At 54.1% G+C, this 10690-nt stretch overlaps 1 protein-coding gene across 1 annotated transcript; it reads right to left on the bottom strand.

Annotated features, from left to right (window-relative positions):
* Nucleotides 1-9377: 9377 nt before the first annotated feature.
* Nucleotides 9378-10337, bottom strand: LOC141972916 (olfactory receptor 14J1-like). The gene has a single exon (XM_074930975.1). The coding sequence runs from the start codon at nucleotides 10335-10337 to the stop codon at nucleotides 9378-9380; it is 960 nt and encodes a 319-aa protein (XP_074787076.1).
* Between the last annotated feature and the right edge of the window lie 353 nt (nucleotides 10338-10690).

Genomic DNA, 10690 nt, shown 5'->3' with positions numbered 1-10690 from the left:
GGGCTACCCTGGGGTCCCTATGGGGCAGCCTGGGGGTACTTGAGGTGCCTATGGGACACATTGGAAGATCTGTGGGTCACTCTGGGGTCCCTATGGGGGGTCCTGGGGTACCTTGGGGGATCTGTGGGGCACCCTTGGGTCCCTATGGGGCCCCTTGGGGGATCTATGGGTCACCCTGGGGTCCCTATGGGGCACCCTGGGGGGTCCTGGGGCACCCTGGGGGATCTATGGGGCACCCTGGGGTCCCTCTGGGGCCCCGTGGGGGATCTGTGGGTCACTCCGGGGGGCCCCGTCCCCTCCCCCCCAGGCGCAGCGGCTGGACCCACATTAAAGGACTTTGGGGACGTCCCGGCCTCCTCCTTGGGGGGGGGGGGGGAGCGCCGGGACCCCCATCAGCTCCCAGTATGGACTGGGACAGCTCCCAGTACAGACTGGGTCCCCCGACACCCTCCCAGTACAGACTGGGCCTGTCCCAGTATAAAGTGAAGCCTCTGATCCCCATCCCAGTCCAGACTGGGCCCTTCCCAGTACAAACTGCTCTCCTTGGTCCAGTCCCAGTACAGACTGGGCCACTTCCCAGTCAGAACTGGATTCCCTCCCAGTACAGACTGGGCCCATTCCCAGTACCAAGTGGAACCTCTGAACCCCTCCCAGTTCAGAATGTGGCCTGTCCCAGTACAAACTGTTCTCCTTGGTCCCGTCCCAGTACAGACTGGGCCATTTCCCAGTATGAAATGGATCTGCCAGTGCTTCCCAGTCCAGACTGGGCCCCTCCCAGTACAAACTGCTCTCCTCGGTCCAGTCCCAGTACAGACTGGGCCCCATCCCAGTACAAACTGGACTCCCAGTGCCCTCCCAGTACAGACTAGGCCTCCTCCCAGTACAAACTGGACACCCAGTGCCCTCCCAGTACAGAATGACCTCATCCCACTACAAACTGCATCCATCTAACCCCTCCCAGTACAGCTGGACCCCTTCCCAGTATAAAGTGGACCCTCTGATCCTCTCCCAGTACAGACTGGGCCACTCCCCAGTCAGAACTTGATCCCAGTAGAGCCTGGGATCTGTCCCAGTACAAACTGGGTCCCTCTGACCCCTCCCAGTACAGAGCAGGCCCCTTCCCTGTCCAGACTGGATGCCCTGATCTCCTCCCAGTCCAGAATGTGGTGGGTCCCAGTCCACCCTGATCCCCTCCCAGTACAGACTGGGCACCACCCCAGTACAAAGTGGAACCTCTTATCCCATCCCAGTACAGACTGGGCCCTGTCCCAGTACAAGCTGGATCCCTTTAACACCTCCCAGTACAGACTGAGCCCAATCCCAGTACAAACTTCTCTCCTTGGTCCACTCCCAGTACAGACTGGGCCCTTCCCAGTACAAACTGCTCCCCTTGGTCCAGTCCCAGTACAGACTGGGCCCTTCCCAGTACAAACTGCTCCCCTTGGTCCAGTCCCAGTACAGACTGGGCCCTTCCCAGTACAAACTGCTCTCCTTGGTCCAGTCCCAGTACAGACTGGGCCACTTCCCAGTCAGAACTGGACCCCTTTATCCCCTCCCAGTACAGACTGGGCTGCCTCCCAGTAGAAACCGGATTTCCAGTGCCCTCCCAGTACAGACTTTTCCCCGTCCCACTACAAGCTGCTTTCCTTGGACCAGTTCCACTACAGACTGGGCCACTTCCTGGCCACAACTGGATGCCCCGGCCCTCTCCCAGTATAGACTGGGCCTTGTCCCAGTACAAACTGGATCCCTTTAAATCCTCCCAGGAGAGACTGGCTGGCTTCCCAGTCCAAACTGGATGCCCACATCTCCTCCCAGTCCGGAACGCGGTGGGTCCCAGTACAGACTGGGCGTCCTCCCAGTCCCAAGAGGATCCTTGGATCTCATCCCAGTCCAGGCTTGGCCCATCCCAGTACAACCTGGATCATCCTCCTTCCCCCCCCACCTCCCAGTACAGACCAGGCTTCTTCCCAGTACTAACTGGTTCTCCTGGTCCCTTCCAGTACAGGCTGGGCCCTCTCCCAGTACAAACTGGATGCCCTAGTGCCTCCCAGTCCAAACTGGAGTCAGCCCCTGTACCCCCGGCCTCCCAGTACGACCATCTTGGAAACCCAGTTGAAGGTTGAAAGGGAATTTATGGGCAATATCCTCAGATTTTACTATTTTGGGAATAAATAACGATAATTGTTGGTCCCAGTTGGATTGAGTAAAGGAGTTGTAGAGAAATCGGAGATATTTCACATCCTTTCCGCCTCATTATTTTACAATTTTCCCTCATTTTGCCTCAAAGCAGGGAAAAAAAAACCAAACAAAAAACAAAAAACAAAAAACAGCCAAAGGACTCAAATCAGGGGCTACTTGAGTAAAATTAAAGATGACTGCTCAAAACGAACGAGAATTATGAATTTTTTTATTTCTGGGAGGGTGGGTGTGTGACGGGTTCGTTAGGGCGAGAAAAAAGTCACTTTGAGACGAAAAATGAGGATTTTCACAGAAAATTGGTGGGTTGGACCCTAAAAATGGGGGGTTAGAGGAGAAAAATGAGGATTTTGACACGGAGAAGGTGGGTTTTGGGTTTGTGACCTAAATGTGAGGGATTGTCTGTGAAAAATGCTTGGAGTCTAAAAATGAGATTTTTTGGACCCTAAAAATGAGGGTTTAGCGTAGAAAAATGAGGATTTTTCACCCAGGATTGGTGACTGGGTTTGTGCGGCAGAGCTGAGCACGCACACGACCAATGGGATCGGGCAACGCCCGTTTATTCCAACTGATTCAGCCCTTTTATAACGTTCTCCCGCGCGCGTGAGCGACACGCGGTACAAGTCCTCGGGATTGGACGGTTAACTCAGCCCGCGCTTTAAACCTTCTTCTGATTGGATAAAAAGTGCCACATCAGCCGTGCCAGGCTTCTGCCTTGTGGAACATCCTCTTCCGTCCCAACCCCTGCCGGGGGTTGTTTGTCCCGTCGAGTTTCTCCCCCCTCACTCAGGGTCACGTCCTTATCGCGTTCTTGCTCGGCGGAGGCTCTTATCACTCTTGTTCTCACGCGGGATTGCTGACGCGGCCGTTCTCTCGCAGAAAGCCCTCTAGAACCCCAACACCGTGTGTGTCTCCGATACGCCCATTTGTAATTAAGAATGTTGGTCAACAACAATATCTAATCCAACACGGTCTCTTAAACGAGTTGAGCTCCTGATGCAAAGCAATATTTCAGAGATCCAGCCAGCCCGTCCATCTGTCTTCAAGACCTCTTCCGAAGGATGGACAACCTGGATGCAAAGACGAACCCTTCAGATGGGGCGAACAAAGAGAGACCTAATTGGTGCTCCAGGGGCAGGACTGGGAGTTGTAAATAGGATTGATTCGGAAATACTAATGAACAACCTCGCTACAGTGACCAGCGACCTGAACCAAATACCATACCCTCTAAGATCCTCCCCCCTAACCTTGGGCAACAATCAGTGGCTTCTGGCAAGTGCATTTCCACAGTGGGAGAACCTTAATGAAAGGGATCATCAGATAATTGTAGAAGCATTAGACACCATTCAAACCAGCGTTTTTACAGCCCTTAGTTGTGTCCAGCTCGATTCTGGATACAGTCGACAGCAGCTGCAGTCATCAGGGACGGTGAGGACGGAATCCTGCCAAGAGAATTCCGAAAGGTAATAGGGGGTAATGCAGCAGAATTTGAAAGAAGATTTCAATCACGGTGGCACTCAGTTAATTTTACCTTTGACCCCCTCAGGAACACGGCCACAGCTTTTGTATTAACGACATATCGAGCTCGGGTGTATAAAACCTATCCGATTGTTGCGTTAGGATTGAATCATCATGGAACTGGGATTTATCCCTTAGAGCACAGGGAATGGGCTATAAAAAATCAGAAGAAATGGCAAACTATTGCTGTCGAGGCCTGTGCTGTGCGAGCCCAGCAAGGATTCATTTGTGAAGATAACACCATCGGAGCTCCTGACATCTGTCTGGACACTGAACAGAACGTTTGCCAGCTGGAGATGGACCCTAATGAGACTCGAGAGACTATTATAATTTACATGGCCGTGGGGTGTGTTTGTCTAAGAACCCTGCGTGATTCTGCACAAGTCGATGACCTTATAACAGACACAAGTCATCATTCCAACCTCTGTGTCTGCAATCTCGTTAGTCTTACCGGGGGTGATTTCAGTTACACCGCTCCTGTCGCAACTTATCGGTGGCTGAGATCTAATTATAAATTAGTCCAAGATTGGCAGCCCACGCCTATTGGAAGGATCTGACCCTAATAAGAAAGCTTTTGCACCATGAAAATGTAAAAATATTGATGAAATCTTATCTTGTGGTGTAAACCTAACAAAACAAATATGGCCCTTCCAAACAGTCACCAAATATAATGAAATCCTTTTGACTGCAAAAGAATTTGCTTAGGGAAAAGAAAAGGGGGGAGTTGATCCAGAGAAATGATTACTTGTTTGGAGATTTATTTACTCATAGAAAACTGCTTAGCAACTTATTTATTTACTTATCGCAAGTTATAGTATTACTTATAGTATGTTTGAATATTGCTAAGAATCCTGCTTGCCCAGACTGCTCTGTGGAATTTTACCCAGGACTGCTGTGTTCATCAAAACAAAGCAGCTCACGGTGAAAATCCACCAAGACCTGCAGTGTCCAGCAAAATATTATGGTTTTGCTCTCAGCAGCTGGGTCTTGGTAACGAGTAAAGATAGCCCTGTACGGGTGGTAGGAGTGCTGTCGGTTCTCTTAGATAAGACAGAATGAGTAAACCGGCGGAAAAACGCTCTTGTTATTCAAGAAATCGGCCAAGAGAATCTGCGCACGCTCCGGGGAGAAAACAAGGTGAGAAAGACTACGAGCCTTCCTCCCAAAGCCCCCGAGACGCCCCCCAGGAGGCAATGGGCAGGGCGAAGAGAACGCCAGCTGCTGCCACCAGCCTCTAGAGCTAACGCAGCCTCACCCTGCACGCGGGTGTTTGTGCGATGGACCCCAATGAACGTGGACATCCACACTCGGTGAGGTTGGGGTAAAATGTGCGGCGGGGGTGCGGGCTTTGTGGCGGAATCCCCTCGCGCCCCGGCGCAGGAGTAAACATCCCCGCTGTGTAACTCTGTTGGAGTTGCAGAGTCTTTTTTACACGAACCGCTAGAGCACGGCTCAGCCAGGCAGAGCCTACTCAGAGGCGTCTTGGAGCCCAGCTTGCCAGCCAGATCCTACTCAGGGTTGTCTTGGAGCCCGGTGTGCCAGCCGGAGCCTTCTTCGAGCCCAGCTGGACACCACCTGGCCAGCCAGAGGCGAACTACATCCCACCTAGAGCACAGGTCGGCCAGCCAGGGCCTACTCACAGCCCTCTGGGACCCTTGCTGCCCAGAGACCCTACCCAGAGCCCCTGTGCTAGCACACCTGGGCCCCTCGCAGACTAAAGCTGGCCACTCAGACCCTACTTGGAGTTGCCTGAGAGCCTGTCCGACACCCAGAGTGTACTGAGAGCCAGTCGGCTGTCAGCTGGCCATCCAGAGGCAGCCGAGAGCCCGCCGACAGCACAGGTCAGCCGGCCACAGCCTCCTCACAGCCCCCTGGGACCTCAGCTGCCCAGGCAGAGCCTCCTCAGAGCCCTTTGGGCCTTCAGGCTGCCAGCAGAGCCGACCTGGAGCCCTCGGTATAGGCCCCAAATGCGAAACACTGGCGAAGAAAGCAATTTAAAATGCTCAAATGTAATTCCCGTCAGTGTTTAAGTATCTGGGTGAACTGCTCCTCCGTCCTGGCTGCCAGCTCTTGCTACAAGGAGGATTCATTTCCCTGCATCCTGCATGCGGCTCCTGCTTCCAATACTGAGCTGAGTCAGCAGATCCTGTCCTGGAGGAACAGGTAACCCTGTTCAGATCCTCTCTGCATCACACAGCCCCCGTGTGTCTCTGCAGATTATGGGATAGAAGCAAAACTCAAACAGGACAATGCACCAGCTGACAGAAACTGCTGGGTTTGGAGGCCTGGTGTCCCCCTCCCAGAAGACGCGTCCCAAGACACCCGGGCTAAAGGATGGTTCCTTCAGGCACAAGAGGCCCTACAGCCAAGGCCCTTGTTTTCTCCGGGGTTTGGTCACCAGAGAGCTGCCCACCAGCCCCTGGGCAGAAGAGCACACCTCCTCCCGGGGGGCAGCTCTCACTGCCACACTGCTGCCCAGGGAGCACAGGGGGGGAGAGTCAGGACAGCTGCAAAAAGGGCATGGGACTTCTCAAAGGGGAAAAAGAGGAAAGGGAAAGTAACCAAGATCTTTTTGCCAGGCTGTCTGTGACAAGAGCCATCAAAACATGAGAGTGGGTGATGGACAGCTGCGGGGAACAGTCGGGATTCAACGAAAGAGTTCAGGCAGAATGAAATCAGAACGAGAATGAACATTCACCAAAAAAAATCACTTAGTATTTTGCTCTGCCCGAGAGGTACCTCTGTGTCAGAGGGTAAATATCCCATTCCGCTGCCCAGAGCCAGACCAACTGTTGTGTGCTGGTTGTGACCCCCAGTCCCAAACGCCCCTGCACTGCTCGGGACGGGGGAGAGGAGCCTGGAGTGAAGGAGTGAGGCTCAGCCTGGGGCAGGGAGGAGGAAAGGTTTTGTTTTCATGTTTGTCTTGTTTCCATTACTACCTGAATTCATAATTAACTCTTTTTTTTCTAACTGACAATAAACTGAGTTGCGTTCCCCAGGTCAAGTCTTGCCCGCAGTGGGAACTGGGAAGTGATCTCCCTGTCCTTGTCCCCCCCAGCAGCTTTCTCATCCCCGTTCCTCCTATTCTCTGGGGTGGGAGAGGCAGTGAGCGAGCAGCTGGGTGGCAGTTTGGTGATTACCCACGGTTAACCCACCACGGCAATAAGCTGCCTCGGCTGGTGGGTGAGGGGGGAGCGGGGAAGGTGTTTAACCAAGTATTAACAATTCTTTTCCCGCTGCATCCCATCACACCCTGATAGACACGAGAGAGGTGGGATGGAAACAGGGTGAATGGCCGGATCCAGAAGGTCACGGCCAAGGGCACAAAGTCCCCTTGGGAGCACGGCACCAGTGGTGAACCCCAGGGCCCAATCCTGAGTCCAGGCCTGTTTAACCTCCTCGCTACTGACCTGCACAACACGGCAGAGTGCGCCCTCGCAGCAAGTCCCCAAGGTCACAAGTCCGTGTGCCTGCAGATGACGCCAAACTGGGAGGAGTGAGTAAGACACAGGGCGGGTGTGCTGTCATTCAGAGGCACCGGGAGAGGCTGGAGAACTGCGCTGAGGGAACCTGGTGAAGTCTGACGGAGAGATCTGTGAAGCCCTGCCTCTGGGGAGAAACAGCCCCGGGCACCAGCACCTGCTGGGGGCACCTTGCTGGGAAGATGCTCTGCAGAGAAGGACCCAGGGGGCTGGTGAACACCAAGGTGACCACCAGACAGCAACGTACCGTTGTGTTAAAGAAGGCCGAGGGCTCCTGAGTTGCAATAGAGAGTTATTATAAGGCCGAGGAAGAGGATCCCTCCTCTGTACTCAGTACTGATGAGGCCACACCTGGAGTATTGTGTCCAGTGCTGGGCTCCTCCCTACAGAAGAGATACTGGAGCAAGTCTAGCCAAGGGTCACAAAGGCAGCTAAGGGATACAAGTGCCTTTCATGGGGAGAAAGGCTGCGAGTGCTGAGCCTGTTCCACCTGGAGAAGAGAAGGTTCCGGGGGAGCTTGTCACTGTTTCTAAATCTCTGCGAGAAAGCTGTTAAGAAGAGGGAGCCCGGCTCTTGACACGTCAGGAGGCAACGGTCACAAACTGAAAGATGGGAAATTGTAGCTGAACAGAAGAAAAAAACTTGTCTCCTAGCATGGATGCTGCCCACTGGACCAGGTTTCCCAGAGAGGATGGGGAGGCACCATCCCATGAGATACTCACACCCCAACAGGACGTGGTGCTGGAAATCTGCTCCAGCTGGCCCTGCTTGGGCAGGCGGTTGGACTAGACTGTCTCCAGCAATCCCGTCCAGCCTCACCCTCGTCTGGGATTCTGCCACGCCCGGCAGCATTTCTGAGGACTTTTCTGCAGTTTCCCCACACCTGCTTGACTTCTGTCACCCACAGGACAGTGTCCCCTCTTGGGAGGTGAAATCCTGAGGACAGGGTTGACCAACGTCAGCAAAAGCCACTGACAGCAGCGTCCCCTGTGCCCAGCTCTACTTTACAGCCTTTCATTTGGGTCAGAAGGGACTTGTGGACGTGCCTAGTACCACCGTCTGCTCTGGGCAGGTTCAGTTTCACAGCCAGATGCAGCTGGCCTGTGTTTTCTCCAGCTGAGCTGGAGATCACTAGCACGGAGATTTTATTTCCCCACAAGCTCACTGGACATTTCAGTGGGTCCCATCCCGACCACTGGGAGCTGCTCTGGCACCAGAGGGACTGCTGGGCCCTGCCCTGCCCTCCCCGCCGCCCCTGGAGCCTCTTGGCTCCTGGAGCTCTCACAGGGAGCAGGGAAGGGCCCTGTCTGGCTGCGGGTGGGTGGAATCCTGAGGGCCTGGCAGCGGTGCTTGGGGGCACTGGGGAGCATTTCCAAAGGCACCAGGGGCAGCTCCAGCTCCATCAGCTGTACCTTACTAATGGTGACATGAATCACTCTCCAGCCTCCCTTCCCTATGCCTGCTGGGTCTCTTTGTCCTCTCGCAGGGTTGCAGAGTCCTGGTTCACCTGCAGAAACCGGGACTGAACACTTTACTGTTGGGTGACTCGACCTCAGAGAATCTCACGCTCTGTGGGGCTCCATTCCCTGCCCACCCCAGACACACTGACCCTGGAGATCCCCCCCACGCTCCAGCCAGCCCCAGGTGCCCCTCCTGAAGGACATCACCTGCCACCTCCCACGTGGGACCGGCCTGAGTACGTTCCTCAGTGCCCACTCACCATCTTCACTGTCACAAGGCGCTGGCACAGGAGCCTCAAGTCCGGCTGACAGCCTCAATGTGTCACAAGGTGACTGGGAGCTCTCTGCGCCAGGAGCCGTGGAGAATCACAATAAAAAATCTCTTTTCAGAATGTAATTCCTCAGATCTGTTCTTGACATCCACACGGGAAGAAGAGCTCAGCCTTCAAGTGCCCTACTGGGGAGATCTCATTTTATTACAGAGATGCTGTGAGAGAGTTAGAAACAAATTTACATGGACTCAAAGTGAAATAGAAGTGATTAATGCCTCAGCAGAATGGGGATGAATGAAAATGTTTGTGTAGGAACATTATCCTTGTCAAGGATAATGAAAATGGTGTGGTTGATGTGATGATGGTAAAAACATAAGCAGTAGTAGTACTGCTAATAACACAGGAAAGAATAAACCCCTCAGCCCTGCTCTGGGATCCACTGGAATTCATTTGTGGAGAGAGATGGGCTGCTTGTCACTGCTGCAAAATGTCCATGAAAACACCTTCCTCAAGGCATCCCTGAGCTCCTGGTTCCTCATGCTGTAAATTAAGGGGTTCACAGCTGGAGGCAGAACCGAGTACAGAAATGACACCACCAGGTCCAGGGCTGGGGAGGAGAGGGAACGGGGCTTCAGATGGGCAAACATGACAGTGCTGAGAAACAGGGAGACCACGGCCAGGTGAGGGAGGCACGTGGAAAAGGCTTTGTGCCGTCCCTGCTCAGAGGGGATCCTCAGCACGGCCCTGAAGATCTGCACATAGGACACCACAATGAAAACAAAACACCCAGAAAGTAAACAGGCACTGACCATGATAAGCCCAACTTCCCCGAGGTAGGAGTGTGAGCAGGAGAGCTTGAGGATCTGGGGGATTTCACAGAAGAACTGGCCCAGGGTGTTGCCTTTGCAGAGTGGCAGTGAAAATGTGCTGGCTGTGTGCAGCAGAGCATAGAGAAACCCAGAGCCCCAGGCAGCTGCTGCCATGTGGGCACAAGCTCTGCTGCCCAGGAGGGTCCCGTAGTGCAGGGGGTTGCAGATGGCAACGTAGCGGTCGTAGGCCATGATGGTGAGGAGAGAAAACTCTGCTGAAATGAAAAAGAGAAAGAAAAATAGCTGGGCAGCACATCCGAGGTAGGAGATGTGCCTGTTGTCCCAGAGGGAGTTGGCCATGGCTTTGGGGAGAGTGGTGGAGAGGGAGCCCAGGTCGAGGAGGGAGAGGTTGAGGAGGAAGAAGTACATGGGGGTGTGCAGGCGGTGGTCACAGGCGATGGCGGTGATGATGAGGCCGTTGCCCAGGAGGGCAGCCAGGGAGATGCCCAGGAAGAGCCAGAAGTGCAGGAGCTGCAGCTCCCGTCTGTCTGCGAATGCCAGGAGGAGGAACCCGGTGACGGAGCTGCCGTTGGACATCTGCTACCTCTGGACATGGGGACTGACCAAGGGGGAAACAACAGTGTTATTTACAGTGTGGTTGACAAGTTAGAGCAGACTTTTCTGAGCAAAACCAAAGCCCTTTCCCAACACCCCTGTCCCCACTGCACACCCACACATCTCATTTTTCCTTTTGTCGGGGAACTTCTGTCAGCTCCGTGCCTGGATCTCTAGCTGGTACTCTGTGCCGTGGGGAGCGGGGCCTCTGCCTGCTGGCTGCCCAGGAGCCAGCCCTGCTATGCAGCAGTGGAGTTGTGGGGATGGGGGGTAGGAGCCAGAGCTGGGGTCTGACTTTCTCAGATGCAATCCTTTGTAATGCAGAAGGGATGTCA

The sequence above is a fragment of the Athene noctua genome, chromosome 37 (assembly GCF_965140245.1).
Source record: "Athene noctua chromosome 37, bAthNoc1.hap1.1, whole genome shotgun sequence".
Classification (NCBI taxonomy): domain Eukaryota; kingdom Metazoa; phylum Chordata; class Aves; order Strigiformes; family Strigidae; genus Athene; species Athene noctua.
This window is presented reverse-complemented; position numbering and strand designations above follow the sequence as displayed.